The 23,330-nt window shown below is 32.8% G+C and overlaps 1 protein-coding gene across 6 annotated transcripts in view; it reads left to right on the top strand.

Moving 5' to 3' along the window:
* The window catches only part of LOC118183095 (protein spinster homolog 1-like), a 58,615-nt gene that overhangs the window by 17,809 nt on the left and 17,476 nt on the right, over positions 1-23,330 (top strand). For all 6 annotated transcript variants that reach the window (XM_035352521.2, XM_035352519.2, XM_035352520.2 and 3 more), the window contains exons 3-6: positions 240-391; positions 11,182-11,248; positions 15,163-15,299; positions 18,661-18,789. In XM_035352521.2, coding sequence (XP_035208412.1) covers positions 240-391; positions 11,182-11,248; positions 15,163-15,299; positions 18,661-18,789 — 485 coding nt within the window. The remainder of the gene's footprint in view (positions 1-239; positions 392-11,181; positions 11,249-15,162; positions 15,300-18,660; positions 18,790-23,330) is intronic.

The raw sequence follows: 23,330 nt of genomic DNA, 5'->3' as shown, positions 1-23,330 counted from the left end.
TGTCTAAATCTGTTTTGGGAGTGTAATGAAGTATAAATTCTAATAATTAAATTTACAGTTGTTGCAGTTTTATGTGCAGTTTACATGGCTATGAATAAGATTTAGAATATTTTACTGTACTGTAACTGTTATATGTTGTACAGTAAAGCAAGCAGTTCTTTTTTGTGTTTACTTCTGTATAAATTGGAATTTAATTTTTTATTTAATTTTTTACATAGTACAGTAGCTGTGTGTAATAGTATTTCAGGTGGTTTATATTCAGTCGTGCATTGGTAGGAACAGGAGAAGCAAGTTATTCCACTATAGCTCCAACTGTTATTGCTGACTTGTTCACTGGTACTGCCAGGACGCGAATGTTGTCTTTGTTTTATTTTGCCATTCCTGTCGGAAGGTATGTTTTTATTATGTGTTTAATTTCAGTCTGTGTTTAATTTTAGATATACAGTACAAAGTTCGAAATCCGGACTCCATTATCCAGAATTATCTAAAATCCGGACCGGCCCACCAGCGGCCAAGCGGTAAAGTCGCTGATCGGCCAAGCAGTAAAGAAATAGATCCAGAAAATACCTCTCCTGATAGTGAAGAAAGTGACAGAGAAGTTACTGAAAACGAGAAAATTTTGATTGACTAGTTAGTCGGAATTCTCGAAATGGCAGTTACAGGATTTCAACAAGAGATTATGTCTGTCTACAGAATTAAAAAGAAAGTATTAGCACAAAAAATGAAGCAACTTAAACAACTTACATTGAAAGAACTATTTAATAAGGTAAACAAATAAATATTAAGCTTTTTTGGGTAATTTTGATACCCTTTAGATCATAAATACTTCATTATTTCATAAATTACGATTTCGTATTGTTAATTTTATAATTTCTACATGCCATCTTACTAGATTTAAACTGATGATCTAATATCTGGAAAAATCGCAAATCCGGAATCGCTGAAGTCCCGATGAGCCCAGATTTCGGACTTTGTACTGTATCTTCTTATTGAAAGTACTTCATTGCATGATGATATGTGATCTTTTTATTGTAATTAACCCACTAATCAAGAAAGCATTTTGAATCTGATCATAAAGAGCTACATTTAAATAGTATATATTAAGTGGATTTTCAGAATTACTGATCTTACTCTTAATTTTCTTAATCTTCCATTCATTAAAATGTTATTTCTATCATTACAGAAAATAAGGAAATGAAACATTGTATATTCAGAATTAATCATCCTTGTTAATATTGTGAACTTGAATTTATTTTATGTATTTGTTTTTATATCTTTTCCCTGAAATGTAATTTACCTTTTCTCTTACATCAATATTTGTTTGCATATGCTGTATCGAATTTTGTATAACTGATTTGGCAGCATCGTATTGTAGTAGAAATATAAGTCTAAAAATAAAATGCAGCATTATCTCTTGTTAGCACTTCACACATTGTAGATGGTAATAATTGCTTTTCTAATTACTTAATGTTAAATAAATTGATCTTAATATAGCTCACTGATTAGATACTTTAAGAATATTTTAATCAGCCAATCATGCTTGCATATTTTCAGTGTTCTCACTTACATATTTTTAGTAATATAATGAAATTTTACAACTTAAATCTCTGAAATTAGCCTTTAGGAAAATTTATGTATTATTCCAGGAGCAATATAAGGATTTAAAAACTTAATAGCTTAAGTCTTTCATTTCCATTTATTATGGTTGCTATTGAAACTTCTGTTATTTATATCAAAATTAGTATTGTATAGACAGTCTTGTGTTCTCCCATTTTATTTTTCTAACAGTTGATGCAGTAATTGTAAAATTTTCTTCAACTGCATTTCGGATTTCTCCACTGTTTTTGCCTAATCATCATTTAAACGCTAATAGCTAAACTGTAAAACAGTTCAAGTATACAGCTATTAATTGTCCGTTTGCCATTGATTCTTGTTGAAATAAGAGTTATATAAATAAAAACACTCTGTTTTGAGTGTGTTTTCATTTTGTGGAGCGGTAAAGTCACTGAACACTGGTAGTTCGGTCCGAGGTTCGAATCCTGCTAACGGGCTGGCTGCATGGGTGTTTTCGTGTTTTTCCCCATGTGTAACGTGTATACGAGCCAGTTTCCCTTAGAAAGTCCTCCACGAAGGCATCCCTCCCCTTAGGCAGATAGCACTAGTGTGCTCTGCCATAATTAAATACACACCATTTTGTGTGCTGAATTAATTTACAAAAACCAAATGAAATTGTTATTCCAATTAAACTGCTTAAAAGGTAAGTAAATTTTTGATAGTATTTTTCTGTTAATTATGGTATAATTTAATCCACTTTTCTGTTTTCTTTTTAACTGCTTTCCGATCAACCGTAGATTTTTAACCCTTTTGCCATCCTCTCCTGTCCGCGAAAAGTTCTCTTCAGTGGCCCTTTGTTTTCCGCAGGGTGTAATATTGTTTTCTCTCTACATGCATAACTTTTGTAGTGGATGAATTTAAATGAATATTAAGTAAAATTATAAGGAAATAAAGCATAATGGAAAAGTAGTAATATTTCTGCATATTTCTAACAGCAGGATTAATTTGATAATATCTCATCCAGGTGTCCACTCCTCCCAATTTGTTGTTGTATACTCATCAAACATATATCCTTCTTGTCTTTCCAATTCACTACCTCATTTTTTCTCTTTTTCTACTGAGAAGACGTTGAAGATCTCTCGCTGTCTCTTCTGTCTTATGTAAAATGGCACGAATATTCATAAAACCGAGGGGGGGGGAATTCAATTAGAAATAAAATGCCTGATTAGTACTGCCCTCTAGGAGGTATCAAAACAGACAAAAATAAAAACTCAAACAAGTAAACATTTAGAAAGCGTTTTGAACATTTAAATGTTTTAAGGTGTAGAAGAACGCTTGAAGCGCGTTACGGCCGCCCTGCAGAAGTTTCACTTGAACGCGCTAGACGCATTATGGACGACGAAGAGGTTAAGATTAATAATAGGGCTGATAACTAGGGTAATATTGGAGACAGTATTATTCTGGTTATGAGTATTCCAGTTAGGAGTTATCTGAAACTTGAGTATATTTATGCATGAAATGAAATATAGAGTTTTAGAACAAGAATACAAGTTAATTGTAATCTGATATTTAGGTTCCAGTTTAAACTAAAGAAAAGTTTTAAGCTAAGCTGTATGTAAGCTGATTTAAGCCTCAGAAATTCAAAATAACATCTTATCAAATCATATGTTTAAAATGAGCTGTTTAGAATGGCAGTGTCAACTTCTAAGAAAGATAAATATTAGATTGTCAGACTTCTTCCCTTCTTTAATAAAGAAGATATTAAATTATTCATTACAAAGCTGTGCATTTTTTCATTGGCCCATTCACACACAGGCCTGCAAATATTTCCTGCAACTAAAGTGGCAACAATTTCTGTTTTGCAAGGAGGAAAATGAAAACAATAACACTAGGTTTTATGTGTTGCAAATTGAATTTTTTCAAAGATCTCAAGTTTCATGGTAAATATTGAAATTATATATGATTTTTTTTTTTTTTTTCAGATGAGTGAATTGGCTACTTTATAAGTTTCACTTTAACATTCAGCTGCTTGTTGTGTATTTTCATTTATTTGATTAAAAAACATTACTTGGATGTTTTTTCATGCATTTAGCATTTAAAATTGTTGTTCTGAAGAAAATTGCGAAATTGAGAATTTTACTGTATTTTATCAACTTTTGCCTTTCACATGCAGCATTTTTTATTCAGTTGACTAACAATGAATTTAACTAATATATAGGCACGATTAAAGAAGTCTGGTTGTATATTCAGAGCACTTTCAGTTTCAAGCTACTTACTGTATTCTGAAATCAATTTATTACCGTTTTGGTTGCAAGTTATCACTTCAGACCAAAGCAACAGCTCTTTAATAAAAATAATAATTAAAATTTATTTAAATTAAGCTGTTATCTCTGCCATTTGCAGAATTCTTGAAATCCTAGTATATGTGTAAATCTCTTGTATCTAAAAAGGGTACTTTCAGACTAATGCAATTAAAATTTTGTTTAATTGAATTGAACTGATGCAGAGATCGACTTGTATCCATTAATGTTAACCTAAATGCACAGCAGTTGTTAAATTAAAATCCAAAACTAAACTGCAGGTATGATTTTGTTACATTTTTTAAACACATATTTAATTTCCAACCAAATATGATGAATTATCAAAGAAATTATTTCTATAATTGAGCAAATAACGTTAAGTGAAAATTCTACTTTTTCAATAATTTATCTGTTTGGTGGAACACTTCTACATCTGCGTTCATAGTTGCATTTTTTTCTGGTATCCCAAATTTAGTTACAAACACGTTTTTTGCAATTATTCAAAATAGTCTACATTAATATTTTAAAAAATTAGTGTCGTATGTAATTTGGGGACTGATAAATAAAGTGCAAGCAGCTAGTGTTTGTTAAAAAGTGTATTTAAAAATACATGAAAGCGAACGGTTTCTAACACTATGAAATTCAGCTACAGAATTTTATTTCTAGCGAGTCACAAGAATGACGGATTTCAGTTGTAATATGCTTTTACGATTGTTTAGAAGATGGATAGCAATACGAAGCCATCAGTAGGCATGCTATCATCTTAGCAATGTTTTCTTTAAAAAAAAAGATTAATTTGATAGAGGTGGAATCCTTGTATGAAAAGTTGTTGGACCACCACACACCAGTGTGTGCTTAGACACAAGTGCTGTGACTGAACTGCATTTTAGGGATGAGGTTCTTAAACTATATGTAAGACTTTTTCCAGTGAACTATTTTAGAGAAATTTATTTGTACGGCTATAAAATTAATGCCACATAGAGCTCAGTTAGTCAGATTTCTGGGGAAGAAAGATATTTCCCATTTGATACAGCAAGCCTTACTTGAATCCTTTTAGAGCATGTTTGGGATTCTCTAGGAACAGCCAGCGTACAATATCGACATTCTTCCAAGACTCTTGGTGTCAAAATCCTTACTTTTAAAAATGGGGTTTGTTGCCTGTGCTGTGATCAACAACCTTATTTAAAGTACGAGAGCATATTGTAATGTAAAGCTGTGGGAGCTTTATCAAGCAGACCAGTCTAGAAAAATAAGGTGACATGTTTTGGCAATTTTTAGTTTCATTTGCAAATTGTGAAGTATTTCTTCCCTAGTTTATTTTGTTGGTCTCCTATTGGATGCCTCATAGTATCGGGTATTTATGTACAAAATTTCATTACAATAAATAGTTTTCAGATGTTGTATGAACATTAATTTTAGACATGCTTTAATATATTTGGGCTGCCAGGATTTGTTTGGTGTTTAAAGAGTGCTGCCTTTCAAACCACATGAGCTTATGTTTTTAATCTTGGGCAAAGTATTCACTATAGTTGACTGTAAAATCTTTGCTGAACTTGAGCACATAATGTTGATATTGATAAATCTGGTACAGGAAAGATATGAGGTTTTAGATTTCATCCCTCCAGGTGTTCTGGATCAAAATAAGGATGATGCTTAGAGAGACAGTTCTAAGCCACTGTTAAATAATCTTATTAAATATTTTAATGTTGAAATGAATGCTAGATCATTATTTTTAAGGAAAATTTTATCTTTAAAGTGGAGATGTTATTTAGAAACAGTTTTCTGATATGTGTACAGAGCTGCCAACTCTCCCGATTTTTGACCGCTGTTCCGCCAACCCGATTTACAATATATTTCTCCCGACTTTTTCTTTTTCTTAAAATTTCTCACGATTTTTATGAGCTTTGCTTAATACTTCATTATATGAACAAAAAAAAGTGATTTTGGACATCTGAAAGCAATTGAATTTTCTCTAGATTATATCTAAAAAAAAACTTTGTAAATCAGATGAGAATTTCTGATTTGTGAGTGAGAACATACGTATCCAGAAACATCGTTATCCAGTTCTCCGATGGGCATGGAGCTCCACTGCATGTCATCTGGCATATATTAGCCAATGAGCACAAAGCAACCTCAAGGCTATTACTTGGATGTTCTTTAGTTATTTCATTCATCGTGTCCTGAGTTGTGCGAGTACACGTGCCTTTGGGAAATAGTTTTAGAAATTATCATCTTTTGTTATGTCTGCGAGATAGGTGAAATAATCGTGTACATTTCAAAAATCGTACATAGTTGACTTTCCTTCCATTATTTCCTCAAGGAAATGTAATAAATTTGCTCTGTGTACCATCTGTCCTTGCGATTTTTTGATTTCGTATGGTGGAAGGGCGGATGCTCTCAAACATGTGCGTACACAAAAACACAAGGACAACATGAGCTGTTTTGAAAAAAAAAAAAAAAAAAAAACGAAAAATTAAATTTTTCTTCGGAAACAAAGGACCAAAAAGTTATTAATTAAAGTTATTGATTATGTACTACATAAATGTCCAGTCAACGATAAAGTGATTTTGCATGTTAAAGTTGCTGATGTTTCTGCTTTAGCAAATGCATCTTTTCCTGATATAAGGTACTTTTTTAACAGATTTCCTGTGTTACTTCATTTAGTCATGAAAGATGATGATATTGATGTTGCCACTGATATATTGCAGTCGCAATTTTGCAGTTTATAATTAGAAAATTTGGATGAAGTTATAAAACCAGCTAGGATTGACACCTAGTGGAGTTTAATTGGAAAACTGAAAGGTGCTGATGGAATTTTAAAATATAGTGAACCGTCTAGAATTATGTTGGCCATCTTGACAGTTCCCCATAGTAATGCAAGAGTGCGAGAGGATTTTAAGTGTTGTTGCGAAAACGAGGACAAAATTTAGATCTAATATTAGTGATGACACATTAGAAAAACTTTCATTAGCAAAAGCAGGCCTACGTGGCAATTGCTATGAACAAAATTATGAAGTTTCTTTCTTAACAAAAGCAAAATATGCCACTGTTCATAACATTTGTACAAAAACTGATTAAAGTGGTTTTTTGTTTTTTGTTTTCTTAAACGATGCAAGTAATAAAATTTTTTTTTATGTGTAAAGTATTTTTGCGTTGCTTGCATTTAAGAATTAGTAACTATTTAAAGTTAATTCATTATTAAAAACTATATTTTTATCATTTAAAAAGTCTTTTTAACATTGTGAAAAATCTAATTTTTGAGTGTCATAGGTTGGCAAGTATGTGTGTAGTTAAGAGATTTTTAGCTTGATGAAATATTGTGGAGCAATTATGGAAAAGAGAAACAGTCACAAACATGTGACTGAATATTTATTACAGTCATTAAAGGAAGTAAAAATATGTCCTTTTTTTATAGACAGAAAGGAAGAGTAATTTATGCAGTGAATTTTCTTTGTGCATGCATAAAGATTGAAATGAAACGAAAATTAGCCTTCTCTTAGGACAAAATTATGTGCTTCTATTTAAAAAAATTGCTCTACAGAAATAAAGACCTTTTCTTATAGTGCATATACCTGGCAAATAATGACCATATAATAAATACCCTTGATGATTCTGGTAGAAAAAACACTTAAAAGTCTTTTTGTTTTTTCACTTGGACTTCATATTCCTGAAATACATGTTCAATTTGTTTGACACCGGTCATGGACACTTAGCTGACGGGACACTTAACCAACACCAGTTAGCCGACAAGGACACTTACCTGACAGGACGTTTAGCCGACAAGGACAGTTAGCCAACAGGACATTAAGCCGACAATGAGTCTTGCTCTTCCCAATGGTTTTAAATTTCTAATACTTTCACATTTCATTACTACTTTGCTCAACACATCACACTACATTCATTCCCGTATAAAGTCATTTCGCTCCTCCTACTAATGAAATTTCCTTTCCCTGTCAGGAAGTAGAGTGATTCGCCCTACTCCTCGCCACACTGGAACTACTTTTTTTTATCCAAAATGCTATTTACACCCTATACAATTACAGGTTATTCATTACATATTTATTACAAGTTACTACAATTACAGGTTAGGCATCTCATATTTATTAATATGGGATAGTATTCCGGCATGGGAATTCATACCTCGTGGTCTGCCGCCAGAAGTAGGTTTAGTTTATGTAATTACAGCAAAGCCAGAGGGCTATCTGCCTAATGGGAGGGATACCTTCGCGGAGGACTTTCTAAGGAAAACTGACTCGTATACATGTTACTCATGGGGAAAACACCCATGCAGCCTGTCTGTTCACGGGATTCGAAATTCGGACCGAACTGCCAGTGTTCAGTGACCTCACTGCTCGGCCACTACTGGGCCTAACTGAAATAGAGTGACCATTTTACTTAATATATAACCACTCTCTTCCAATAAAATTGCCTTTTTAGGCTAGAATTTTATAAATGCATTCAGGTAAATGGACACCAAAAATTTTCCTATTACCATGTACTTATAACAGAAACGAGAAAGAGAGGAAATGAAAGAGAAAAAAAAAGTTAGTTAATGAAAAGTGAAATGAAAATTTATGCATTTTTAACAGATATTGAGAAAGTTACATTTTATGAGAAAAACATGAAACAATATAACATATTATATTGAAAATTGCACATCGCGACTTTCAAAACAGAGTACGTAGTATTATCTAGCTACATGACTGATTAGTTAAATCTAGCTTTGATAGATGGCACCACATTACGGTGACTTTTCAGGATGTCTTGCTTTGCTCCGCCCTGCTTGGTGCTCTTTTTTCTGCAGATTCCTCAGAGTTCTCTTCGGAGATTTTCCAACGTCCGAAATTTCATATCAGCAACGTTTTCGATATATGAAGAGTGAAAAATGAAGTTTTTGAGAATAGAATTCAGTTATGACTGAAATAAAACCTTAAAGAATATTTTACTTCTAAGTTAAACATAATGCACCAATTTAGTGCTATAAACATTAACCTAAATATTTTAAGAGAGAGGCGAGGTCAATAAAATGTTACAGAATTTTTATCTCGAGTATGGTGGCATGAACAACTCATTATAGAGGTCAATAATTTATACCTTTGCTTGTCTTGATGCACTTTTTTTTAATTGTTTCTAATAACAAAATAATATATATTTCGAAACTAACCCTTCACCACCATATATTTCTATAAAAAGTGTAATTCAAGAATAACAATAATTTTTATTGCACAATTTAGATTTTTCACGACAGGGAAAGGAAATTTTATTTGTGGGAGGAGTGAAACGATTTTGTAAGAAAAAGAATGTGACATGGTGTATTGAGTAAAATAGTAATGAAACATAAAGGTATTAGAAATTTGAACGCATTTGGAAGAGCGAGATTGGAAAATTAATATCGCTAAGTAAACAAGAAAATAATTAATTAATAAAGTTATTAATGATATGAAAGTGTTCAAAAGAACTGAGTTGATTAAATGAAGGAGCTTTACAGATAATTTTTAAGATCCCAAATGTAATTAAGTGACCGCTGTACTTAGCTAAAAAAATTCGTTTTTCCTTTCGAAATTTAATTCATATTCCCTGACGAGAAATTTCAGTGCTTTTTCAGTTTAGCCAATATACACCAAACAGCACAATACATATCAATGCTAAATTAACACAACAATTAAAAGCACATATGAGATCTATAAGAATCGAAAAATGAATTTTACTGATAGGTGAAAAAATAACTTAAATATTGAACTTGTGGGGAAGTCGAGAAATTTTGTTTGACTAAATGTTTTGACAGTTAAGTGTCTCGTAGCTAAATGTCCTGACGGCTAATTCTCTGTGTCGGCCAAATGTCCGGTCGGATAAGTGTCCTTGTTGTCTAAATGTCCTGTTGGCTAACTGTTCGTGTCGGCTAAATGTCCTGTTGGCTAACTGTTCGTGTCGGCTAAATGTCCTGTCGGCTAACTGTCCGCGTCGGCTAAATGTCCTGTCAGCTAACTGTCTGTGTCAGCTATATGTCCTGTTCACTAAGTGTTCTTGTTGGCTAAGTGTCCTTGTCGGCTAAATGTCTGCGTCGGGTAAGTGTCCGTATAGGCTAAGTGTCCTGTCAGCTAACTGGTATCTGTTAAGTGTCCCATCGGCTAAGTGTCGGGGGACCTGTTGACACATTAAGTAATGCATATTCATAATTAAAAGTGCTGTAAATAGCTATATCACAAGCCCAAACCTCAGAATGATCAGTATCACTTTTAATATTAGCACATACTGCAACATAGCATGTTTTATGGTGGTTCGGTTATTAAGCTGCTAGATTATTTGTGGACTTAATGCTGTTAAATTGGACATTACTGTTTATATTCCCTTGCTTCTTTTGATGCTAAGACCTGGGATTTCTTTAATAGGAGATGTATGTGACAATACTCTTGAAATTGTATGGTATAATTTAAGTGCTTTACTGAAATATGAACTTATTTATTTATTACCGACATGAAGCTTGTAACTTATGTGATTGTATCCTTAGGATTTACTTGTCTGTGTATTTTGCATTATCTAACCTTGTTTTGATTTCATATGTCTGTTATTCACATTGATTTTCATCATAATCTGCATTGCTGCAAGTGATGCAATGAAACTTTTGGTGTATGCATGTTTGGAATATGATATCTTGTCATTGAGGAAATGTGCTGCATGAATGATATGGGCTGCCTGGAATAACTTAAGTATCATTGCTTTATGAATTTGAATGTTTGGAAAAGTCTGTTAGATGAGTGCATATAACGTTCTACAGAAATGTTCAGAGACCAAGTAAATTATGCTACTCAGGTAGACGAAACGGCTACAATGTTAATATAATACATTGCTTTCTCCCAAATGAAAAATCTGTATGGAGAAATACATAAAAGGCATCCTTAAATTGATAATATTTTTATGCTTACTTATTTAGATATGCTCTGTACATGGCCAGATAGCATTTTTGTCCAAGACCTTTTTGTTTCTGTACCTTGCACCATGAAGATTACTATCTCATAGCAAATTTCATTTTTTATGTAACATGGGCTGATCTTTAAAAATTTCTTTAAAATAATATAACACTAGGATACAAGTTTTATATCAGAATATTTTTTAGTAAGTATTTTATCTGATGTTTGTATCTGACGTTTTTAAGATTATTCTTTATATCAGGAAGATTGATATAATCTTTGGCAATTTAATTATAAATGTAGTTGTGCTATCATTTTTGAAATTTTTAATTCTTTATACTTGATTGTTATTTCCTTAGATGTAATTTTGAAACCTTTTATATAAGATTTCTAGAAAATGTATTTTTATTATTTTTTAGTGGCTTAGGCTACATTGTTGGACCAGAAGTAGCTAATTATATCGGTCATTGGTATTGGGCCCTAAGGGTAAATGTTTCTGTTTGAATCTTTCTCTGTTATTAGTCTTGGTGACTTTTAATGTTTAATTTGGAAAATGTCAACCTGAGCCTGTTTGTATTAAGTACTGAGGGACATTATTTAAATTATAAGCAATATATGTGTAAATGCAAGTTGCTTTCAATGTAAAATCTAATAACGTACTGAGGTGACTAGAGGTTAGTGACAAATTTAGATATAGATTGCATTTTAATGTATTTTATAAATTAAATGGAAAGTGTAGAATAGGTAGATAAATAACCAAAAGTTGAATGAAAGTAGTTTTGGTATTCATAAGATAATACTTAACAACCAAATAAAAGGCGATTGCATTCTCCGATGAAATATCCCCAGGGGGAGTTCGTCCCTGATAGAGAAGCTCTGGTATAGAACTTTTAGAACATTTTATTATAATGCAGTTCAAAGGAACTAGTAGTAACATTAATTCATTTACTTAAGCAAATAAGCTTAGAATAGTAATAGGAAAGAAAGAATATCCAGAAAAATTTCATATTAGCACTTTACCAACTGATCGCCTATTAATCAGCTTTTCATCAGCAACATCTACCGACCGATAGCCTATTAATTGGCTTTTTTCACCAACGCCTACCGACCTATAGCCTATTAATCGCTTTTCTCTCGGGGCTACCTAAAAATAGCCTATCAATTGGTAGCCATGGTGATAAACAATTGCCATTTACTATATCATTTGCATTTTATTATTAGTATTGAGGTACATTGCTCACTTGCGTTAGGTGCGTTGCTTCATAAACTCCCACATTTTCACACCATTTAAAAAAAAATTTACTGTTTACGATGAGTGGAAAAAAAATTATACTGGAGTTATGTTTGGACGATTTGTTTGGATGATTTATTAGATTGTCCTGACAGTTATTCAGGAGTGATGGTGGCGACAAAAGTGATGGCAGCAAGAATCTGCGACTGAGTGGCCGGTCGGACGTGCGTGTGCTGTTGAAAACGTGCGTAGGCTGTAGCAGTTTGTAAAGTGTTAAAATAATGTAAGTGGTTTCTATTGTTATAGATCTTTCAATGTACAGTTGTTGTAGTAACTTTAAAGCCTGTATTACAATCTATATAGGCAACTGTCTATCAAAAGTTCATTTGTTGAAATTTCAGTAATGTTTTTAATAAATACTTTTTTAAATAAAAGAACTTTTTATTATGACTATATAAATACTATTTTCAATCCTTTGAGGGGTGATATATAAAATAATTTAAATTGTGGTAAAAGTTTGCACAAATTGTAACTTGTGGAGCTTAAGAACACGAAATTGATACTTAAAAAAATCTAGAGTGAAATCCTGAATTTTGAGGGCTGGTATATATTTTTTACTGGTTCCCCTCTAAGACATTTTCCCCCCTTGGTAGCTGCCAGTTGCTAATTTTTGTTTTTAAAGCCAGTTGCTAATTTGTTAGTTTTGCATACTTTCAGTGTGTGTCTATAGAGATGGGTGCTTGAATATAGTTATATATGTCTGGAAGACAAAAATTTTTGTAATTTCACCTGAAAATTTTAATAGTAAAATTAATTTTTGTGCATTTTGATGATGCAAACCAATGGAACATACTTATCTAAAATATGGGTAAGAAGCTTTTGAAATTGATTTAAATAATTAATATTATTTTATGAAAAAATTTAGCAAATATAACACTGCATGTATAAACCGTATCATGCTGTAACTGAACTAGTATAATATTATGAGATGTAACTCAGCCGAAAAACAAAAAATTGAAAAATGCTTTGAGGCAGCTGAAAAAGTATGTTGCATTTTTGAAGTTATTATATTTTATGTTTTAGATAATATATAAAAAGAGCATGCTTCTCATGCTATGGTATCAAGAATTGACACCCCCTACACTTTCGATTTCGTGGCCTGTAAGGGCCCCTTTTTTATTTTTGTAACTATAGGTTGTATTATATGATTTTGTTGAAGAAGAAACATTGTTAAACAATTTTATTATTTATTATCTCTTCTTCAGCTGTGTCTATTTTGTGCTCTCTAATGGCAGTGTTTTTACAATGGCATCTATCAGTAGATTGCAGTATATTCCATACCATTTTTTTTTTTTTTTTTGCACCTCAATGCCATTTATACGGTGGAAAAAATGTACCCAAAAATGCTTTGCGATTTGACATCGATCAATAAGGCATGCTGTCTAGGATTATGCAGTTTCTTTAGTCTAAGTAAACAGAAAGAAATTTAATTCTGAATTGTGTGATGAAAAATCAGTAACTGTTATTGTAAATTAGTGCAATGATTAGATTATGAAAATTGACCAAGGTATTGTCTCAGGTTCTTGCTTGTGGTTGATCTGTAGAGCCCTTGAGGTGAAGTAATAATTATTCTTGCTTGTGGCCTGCTGTAGGTTTGATTCATTATGTCATTCTCCATCAGATTAAAGCTTTTACATTAGTGCTTGCTCTTGTCAGTTTGTCATTTGGCATCAGCAGTATTGAGCAAACATGCTGTTATGTTACTAGGCACTGTCTGCTGACCATTGCACTAAAGGCTGTGATGGCTGTTAGTTTATTGCAGTATGAAATCTTTCCTTACCATTGTATTCTTGGTTTAACCTTCCATTGATTGTTTCTTCTTGTTGCTTCTTAGCCCCTCACTCAAATATATTGGTTACAGAGAGGTCCAGCATGCAGCTTACTTCTTCCCATCGGACATCTACTTTTATTAAGAAATTCATTTATTGGCACAACAGTGGTAAAACTATAAATGCTAAGAGAGACTGATCAATCAGGTATTGTTTCATTTAGCAACTATAGGGGGCATGTGTCAATATTTCAACCACACTGATTGAATACTCACTTTGCTCAAAATGGGATATTTTTTCCAACTTGAGAATTGGGATTCATCTTAGTGTATGCTGTTAATTATGTGTGTGTATATATATATAATATGCACACATATATATGTGTGTGTGCAATGAAATAGAAAGAAGGTAATTGTAACAACTTAGCATCGTAGATGGATGCATAAATCAGAAACTTGCAGATATGTCTGAATTCAGTTATTTCCTTTTTATTCATGGTTTGCATACATTTCTGTTTAATCCAACATAAATCAAATCAGCATTTCAGTGCCTTGTTCTTAAAGAATATTTTACATCTGATAAACTTGAAAAATCAATTTTTTTGAAGGCAGAAAGCAGCAACATGTGGCTACAGCAAAGCAGAAGAGAGCAAAAAGAGGTGAACGAAAAAAAGGAGAGCTAGGTTGTGCACCAAAGATCTTTTTATACCAAAGCATGATTACATTTCAGGTCACATTACAAGATGATTTAAGCGAATTAATTTTTAGATACATAATAGATTAATATTCAGATACTGGGTTAAGATTTCATTGCATTCTAAGAGTAATTGCACCATAGCGAGTAGATGATGAATCACTTTTCAGAATTACATGAAGTAAGGAGATTCTATTAGAAAAGTTAGTGCTTTGCTATTTTTAGAATGAAGAGGGAAGCATTATTAGAGTGTTAGATATTTTATATTTTACGTGTATAAAAAAAACTCAGTGCCGCAACAGCCCTAGTGGGCCACGGCCTGCAGTGCTCTTTTTCTGCTTTCTTGAACTTTTGGGCTCTGGAATGCATCGCATGTGCCCTGGGCAAGTAGTCAGCTTGTCACAGGACCCCAGGTGTTTAGTCGTCAAGCGAACGTGGTACTCATTTTATTGACCCACTTAAGGGATGAAAGGCTGAGTCAACCTTGCCCACCCCGAGGATCGAACTCGGACCTGTAGTGCAGCAGCGCAATGCACGAGCCACTTCGCCACTGGGCGGTCATTTTACATATATATTTATTTAACATATGAATTTGTGTGATATGTCTAGTTACATCATTTATATATTTAAAAGAAATTTTGTTATAGGTAACTCCTGGTCTTGGAATACTGGCTGTCATATTATGTTTGATGATTTTAGTTGAACCACCTCGTGGTGAAGCTGAGGGTGAAGTTGAGCACAAAAATACAAGTTTCTTAGAAGATATTGTTGAAGTTTTAAAAATGTAAGTGTAGTAATTGGTATGTAAAATGACTTATTCATTGTTTTAATGGTTTAGTGTGTTTTAATGTGTTTTAAACTGATTCGAAGGGGAGCACATAGCTAATATTCCATTTATGAATTTCTGTATGCTACTATTGTTTGCAGATATTTAGAAGCAGATTTACAGGTTTATGAAAATCTTTTATATGTAGCCTGGGTCTGCTACAGTGGCACCATCAGTTTGCACATGTCACCCTTGCAGCCTGTAGCTCTGTATCCTATAAACATATATACCTACCAATAGCCGAGCAGTAAAATTGCTAAACACTGGTAGTTCTGACTTGGTTTTGATTCCAGGAGAATGTGCTGGCTGCAAGGGCACTTTCATGTTTTTCCTCATGTATTAAATGTATTCAAGTTTGCCTTAGAAAGCTGTCCTCAAAGGTATCCATCCCCTTAGCCAGATAGCCCTAGTGTGCTTTGCCGTAACCAACTAAGCTGGAAGCTGTAAACATAAATTTATTAAAAAGAATTCTTTTTTGGGAGGGGGAGAAGATTAAGGTTGCATGAAAATTCATTTTGTTCTTCAAACTTATTAATTATGAGAATCTAATGATAAGATATCCTGTTTAAAGGTATTTTGGATGGAATTCATGCATGCATATTTGGAAGATAACAGAAACAGATCCTTTTACTGCTTGTCTGTCAGTTCAGTGTTTGTGAGATGGACCTATATTTTGTCAGAAAAAGGTCTTATTTATCCTAATCCACCATCTTATCTGTTGTGTTTTCTCCAGCTGTGCAGTCATAAAATACAGCTTGATGGTATTTGCATCATTATCTAGACTTAGGCATTATAGCTCAGTAGATAACAAAAGTCATCATTGTAAAAGATTTCTTCTGCAAGGTGCCCACCATTACTCAAGTGGATTAGATTGCTGATTGGTAAGTTAATTTCCAAGTAGTGTAGTTCATTGCATGAAGTTTTTATGGTTTTTTCTGTATCTACTCTAAATATGGGCTAGTTTCCCGTAAAATGAAAATGTTGCCTATCAAAGGCCGAGTAGTAAAGTCGCTGAACACTGATAGTTCAGTCTTCAGCTTTAATCCTGGCAAACGGGCTGGCTGCACTGGCATTTTTGTGGTTTTTCCCATGTGTAACACGTATACAAGCCAGTTTTCCTTAGAATGTCCTCTACAGATGCATTTTCCCCCTTTAGTCAACAAATAAGTTTGATAAGCCATGAAACTGTCCTCCCAAAGCAGGTAGTTTGTACATATCTTTTTTTGTAGGCATTCAACCAACCAACCAACCAACTAACAATCCAGCAAGAATGCTTTGCTTATGTACCTTAGTTCATTTAAGATATTGCTTATGATGCCTTGCTATTCAATGGTCTTCATACTGTCTAATTGTGAAACACTAGATAATTCTGGATGCAGCACAATGTAATGTTACGTTATTTTTTTTTTCTTTTATGTTCGTACGGGGTTCGTGTAGATTTGGAGTGAATAACGACGACATTACTTGACGAAGTATCGAAACACACTTTATTGGCTAGTATTCTTCAAGACATCTCCAAAATCAAGTTTTACAGTAATCGAAGAAGTACTATAAACACACTGAAATGATCAGCGGCACAGCTTTCAGGTTATGACGCTATAACGGTGAATAACAGCTTCATGGCAAAACACCAAAGTACAGCTTTCGACTCTGCTTGGTCGTTTTCGAAATTCTATGTACTCTCGAGACTCTCCACGCTACAACTCGTGATGTGCTCGACGATACACCAGAGTGCAGCTCCCGATTCCTCGGTTCAGTCGTTCCTGCAGCTCAACACACTCTCTTGATGATGCACTAACCGCAATACTATCTTTTGGTGCACTCGACGACCAACTTGGCACACGTTGACTGACTATCAACTCGATCGACTCCGCACGGACTAACTCTTAGCTGACTCTGCACTAACTCCGCACTGACTTGCTAGATGAGACACTAACTGATGCTCCACGTACCAGCAGGGTTTATATAGCTTTTGACTTGTGTTTGAGAACATTCTGGGCTAAACCAGTAAGAATTCATTCGAGAAAATTCTCTGTCTATGGCATATCACCAATTTTGTCGTCAAATGTCTCCAAATGGGTGATTTCTTGCCAAATGTGACAACCCTGCCTTTCCTTGCCATTTTATGCAACCCTAAACCTGCTTTGCAGGGAAGTTATCGTACCATGCCTGGACATTTCGTAACAGTTTGTAGAATATATCAAACTGTTCTATTGCTATATTGGTATGCAAGATATGTTATTGCTGAGATATTAGTGATGAGACGTAATGCTGACTGTAAGAGTTAATCATTCATGGATGACTGATGTGAGCCTTTCTGTTGGATGTCTGTTGAAAGTCTTGCTCTGAATTCAGAAGAGCTGATTAAAAATGTAAAACTTAAAGCTTTCTAAAAAGTCAGCAGAAGACAATGCCATAATAGCAGACAAATTGTAAAATGTTATTTGTCAATAGTTTACATCTCAAGTATTTGAACTCGTATAATCTGACATCTGTGAATGTGATCAGTTTTACATTGTTCTGTACTCTGTCCTTTTTCAAAAAGGTATCCAATAATTAGTTTATTTGATATAAGGTTTTCTGACATGTTTGTTCTTAATACATATTTTAGTGTTGTAGGGTTTTGAAGCTGATAAATATTTTTATCAATAAATTAAGGTAAGCATTGTAATTTACTGATATAAAAGTACCCATTGTTATTTATCATTTCCCAAATAAATTTGAAAAGGGGAAAATGGCACTTGTCGATGTGTTTCTTAAGAATTCATGTTGACAGAATATTTACTGTATTTTTTTAATTCATGTAATTGTCGGGAATTAATTTGATTCCTTTGCATAAAACAGGACTGCTACACTTATACACATGCACATATTTAAGATAACGAATATTAATGCATTTTATTTCTAATCTTTGTGATGTTAGGTAATGAAGTATGGTGTTAGCTAATGAAGTAGAGATATAGTAAAGTATGATTAGTATTAAAAATGGTGTTTAGTTAAAAAATTAATTTTTAAACCTATGCCAAATTATTATTAAGCTTCTGTATGATTTTTTGACCAGTTTATATAGATGAATTAACATAATTTCGTGACTGTAAGTTTTGTTTATTATGTAAGCTATTGAACATAAGCTTGAGTTATCTTCAAGAAAAAAGTATTTTCAAGACTGAGTATTGAATTTCTAGGTATGAAATGTTATCGAAATGCATTTTTTGAAATATGTTTAAGTGTTTTATGGGCTTTTTGGATAACTTTTTTATGCATACAGCTTTTTTAACTAAAGGCTGCATTGCATTTACATTTAAGAAATATTTTGCAGCCCATCGTTTGTGTGGGTCTCTCTGGGATTTACTTGTGTCACTTTTTCTGTTGGAGCTTTGGCATGGTGGGTTCCTGATTTTATGACACATGCTCTTGAGGTACAAGGTGGGAAACCTGACAAAACACTGTAAGTATAACTTCTGTACTATGAAAAATTAGTAACTGTAGTATTCTTTTTTTAAGGAAAGATTTCATTGATTTATTTAAAATGATCTGTGATTAAAATGTAAATGAATGCTCATAATTGAAATGTTATAATAGTTCATTACTTGTCTTATGTGGATAGTTTGTTGATTTCTGAATAAGTATTAAAGCTAAGTTGTTCACAAATACGGGCACTTGCACATACAAACTAATAATTAAGGAAATCTTTCGTTCTCATCAGCTGCTTTAATTATTATTGTTTATAGTACTTAAGGGAAAATTTACTGTGTGAAGTGTTTATAATTAAAGTTGATGCTATTCAGAGCTTTATAGAATAAAATCTAGATAATTGCTTTACCTGAGCATCATGGGATATGTTGCAAGAACATGTGGAAGGATTTCGCTAATTATAAGCAGTTTAGGAATGTTACCATTAATTGGCATGTTTATTACATAATAAAGCTAAACAACTTATCAAGTTAGACCTTATGTTTTTAGAAAATCTATGTGCGAAGTTTTGTTTCAGAACAAAGGGATAACAGATCAGTTGTGTGTACAAGAGGACTCTTGCTTTACTTGTTGTTTGTAATATCTTAAAGATAAGCTGAATGCTTTTAATGTCAATTTAAAATGTAGTATTACATACACAGGTATTGCTAGTGTTAGAGATAAAGCAATGATGTACTACAGTATAAAGTTCAAGATCTGGATTCGTCATGACTTCGGTGATTCTGGATTTTATATCATCGGTTTAAATCTGCTAAGATGCCATGTAGACATGGCAACATTTGGGCTTATTGTTCAAGTCAATTAGGAAAATGCTACCTCCTTCTACAGCCACTCAAGCAGAGAGTGTATTCTTAGCCAACATTAGCAACTTCAATCAATGATTAGTCACTGGCCAACATGCAACTGCCTAGCCAGTAGGTGTTTGAAACTAATAAGCAGAAATATCAGTGAGCCGGGAGAGAAACCACATTTACTACACATCTGCTTCCTTTTATTGAGTATTATACAAATAATTCCCGGACTTTGTAAGCAGGAGAATTTTTTCCATATTTTTATTTTTGGCTGGTGGTTTAAAGGTTCGGATTTAAGACTCTGTACTTTATTATTGCTTTTATTAAATCTGAATGAGTTGTTTAAAATGTATGTTTTGAAGATTATTCCAAAAATTTTCAAATATCAAATTATTATATTTGAACAAAACCTACAGAAGGTTTTTGTTTCACTATGAAAATATTTCTTTGAGCCAGCAGTTGCCATAGGGTTTGAGATTGCTGAATGATCCCAAGTGAACAGGGTTGGTTCTCTCCATGTGTAATGTAAATAAAAGCCAGTTTTTATTAGAAAGTCCTCCTTAAGGATATCTCTTCCTCTAGGCAGATAGTCTTCATGTGCTTTGCCATATTCAAATAATCTAAATTAATCATCAGTAATAAGACATAAGATCACAATGATACTATACAATTGAAATGTGTGAATATTGAATATAAGCATCTTGACTTATAGCAAACTGAAAAATTTATGTTTGTTATCAGAATGTTATCTGCCATTTGGTCGATTTCCTTAAGAGAATGATAGTTTAACTGTATGCAGTGCAAACTGGAGGTGTTTTGATACTCCTTTGTTGTGGTATCTCTTTTAGTACCTTTATACTATTCAGCTAACATTTCATTTCAGTTGACAATGATTGGAGACATCTGATCTTTACTACTGGTTAATCGGTATTGCCCCATGTTCATCATTTACCAGGTTTATTTTAAATAATAATAACCAAATGAATTGTATTTTTCTTATTGCAGTGCATTTTTTGGAGATGAAATCCTTGGCAAGAATGCTCTAGTATAAAAATTACTCTTATGCAGCAGTTCCCAACCTTTTTGTCCCTAAAAACACATTCGAGAATATCTGTTGGATGGCGGGCACCATTTACTTTTCAAGGTGAATTTATAGTTAGAGTTAATAATACATGCACATAAAAAAAGATCAGTCGCATTTCATTTGGTGCTAGTATCTTTGTTGGATGCAATTTCTATTTCATTAAAAATGAGAAAACTTTCACACAGAATTTTATTAAAAACGTAACATTTTTATTGTGATCGCATAGCGGCGGGCACTCGTTAAACAACTGGTGAGCGCCATGGTGCCCTCGGGCATATGGTTGGGAACCCCTGCTCTTATGCATCTAAGTTTTTAACTTGAAAAAAAGCAGCATATGTAAAGGTTAATGACATTTTTATTGCAGTACACAACTGTGTCAGTAGGATTTTAATTTGCAACCAACCAATCTATTCTGCATATGCAGTCTCACACACACATAAACATACACATACTTAAAGAGGGAAAAAAAATTACCTACATTGTTGTGTCCTGGCATAAAGATATTCTGATGCTTTGAAGGTTTTTTTTTTTTTTTTTTTTTAAAGCTGTGACCATCTTTCTGTGAAGACATGTTTCTGAAAAATCATGATTGAAGTGCATGAGGGTTGTATTTTTATGGCAAGGCTCTGTTGTGTTTAAAAAAAATCATTATTTTGTATGGGAGGTGGGCAGTCTGCCATATGTATCTGATCTGGTTCAAGTGATTTTTTACCCCTTTCAGTTTTGGTCACCATATAATGGTTTGCTTGAAGAAATGAGGATATGCAATGAAACTGCATTCTGCTATGATTTATATTTGTGAGTTAGAATATTTTTATAAATGATAGGAAGTTGTGAATTTGTTCTATGCTTATAAAAAAGAGAGCTTGCCCCTTTTTTTATATGCATAATGTGCTAACTGTTTAATTAGTTAAATAAAGTGTACTTCAGTATTGCAATGGGCATCTGTTGAGAATTCTAACAGGATTCTTAATAAAATATGTAATCATTTTCATATAATGTGTATTTTGACACCTGAAGCATTTTTTTCCCTTAGAGGAACCATGAAACCTCTTTATTAAATCCAAACTAATGTGCGGTATCAATTTTACATGATTTTAAGCATTAACCTAAATTGCATCTAAGTATTTTTTAATGATTCTTTGAAAGTTTCCTTTTGGAATCTCTGTATGCATTCTTCCAAATGAAGGCAAGTCTTGGTGTAGTGTATGTTGTAATTTTAGGCATTCTTGTAACATTATTTTCATTTATTTTGCCATCAAACACTGTAATATATCATTAATGTACTTACAGAGTATTAGATAGGTCTGAATTGATGAATGCACCAAAGTAGATAATTATATTAATAACTCAATCTCCCTTTTTTAATTGTTTGGTAGTTTTAAATGTATGGTTTTACTTCTTATTTAAGCATTACAAATGTTCTTTTATTCCTTTTGTATGGTTCCATCATTATTTTATGTATGATGTCTATAAAGAAGCCTATTTTATCTCTGAACGGAATTGATATTTCTTAATGGTGCAGAAATGTATCTTCATATATAGAAAGAGGAATAAATATTTCGTTCATTGTTCGTTTATATTCAGTTTGCTTTGTGAACGTAAGTGACTGCGTTATGTAGTAGCTGTGTTGTACTCTCTTGGCCTCTCATATCATATCTTACTTCACCCCCCATGACAATTTTATTTGGAACTCGCCATAGCTGTGGTATGTGAGCATATTATGGTAACTTTGGCAGTGAATAGTTGTAATAGTGTATTTCACTTCTATACAGCTGGAAAGACTATGCCATGAAACTTATTACTGATGTATATCAGCCTACCAGTGATGCGTAATTATAAAATGTTCGAATTATTTGGCTTCAAAGCAAGAAATGCCTGTGAGGGCAATAATTACAGAATTCCCTCAAAGAAAATCCTCAGAAACAGTATGGAGATGTTTAAAAGCAAATCTTAAATAAAAAAAAAAAAAAATTACACTATTATTATAACAAATGTAATAGAAATTGTCATGGTATAAGGTATCTTATGTTAACTAACCAGTTATTGTGATTTAAATCTTGACTATAACTTCTATTTTCTCTATTCCTCACGAAAATGCAAATTAGGTTTGCATGTATTTAAGCTGATTTTTTTTAAATATTTAGATGAGAGCTTTTGGCAACCACATCTTGTTATTCTCACCAGATCTGCTAAAAGTTTATTCCAGCTTTAGTGTTTTGCTAGCCAATACTGTAAAATATACTAGTTTAATTCTTAGTGAGCTTAATTTAGTCTTTTCTGTGTGTAGTCTTGGACTATGTTATTGACGTTGGAATTTGTTAATTTAAATATCTGCAAATAATGAAAGTTTCTTTTTAGCATAAGTTGTGCATGCACTATTCAATGTAAGATTAAATGAAAAGGTTGTTTTAACTTTCTTAAGTATTTTGTGAACTTTTCAGGACATACTGATAATTCACTGTTAGTCTAGTAGTGTCTGTAGGATGTTAGTTTCCAATTAAAATACTACCTTTTAATATGTAGCAAAATTTGATTTCTGAAGGGTTTTGTAAATGGAACTTTGACATTATTGTAATAAATTCCTGTGGCCATCAGAATTATTTGAATTATTATTATTAATTCTTAGAATGGTCATCT

The sequence above is a fragment of the Stegodyphus dumicola genome, chromosome X1, assembly GCF_044657685.1.
Source record: "Stegodyphus dumicola isolate Sdum_Otavi_A_Nest chromosome X1, ASM4465768v1".
NCBI lineage: Eukaryota > Metazoa > Arthropoda > Arachnida > Araneae > Eresidae > Stegodyphus > Stegodyphus dumicola.
The sequence above is the reverse complement of the archived record's forward strand: the minus strand, read 5'-3'. Positions and strand labels throughout refer to the sequence as shown.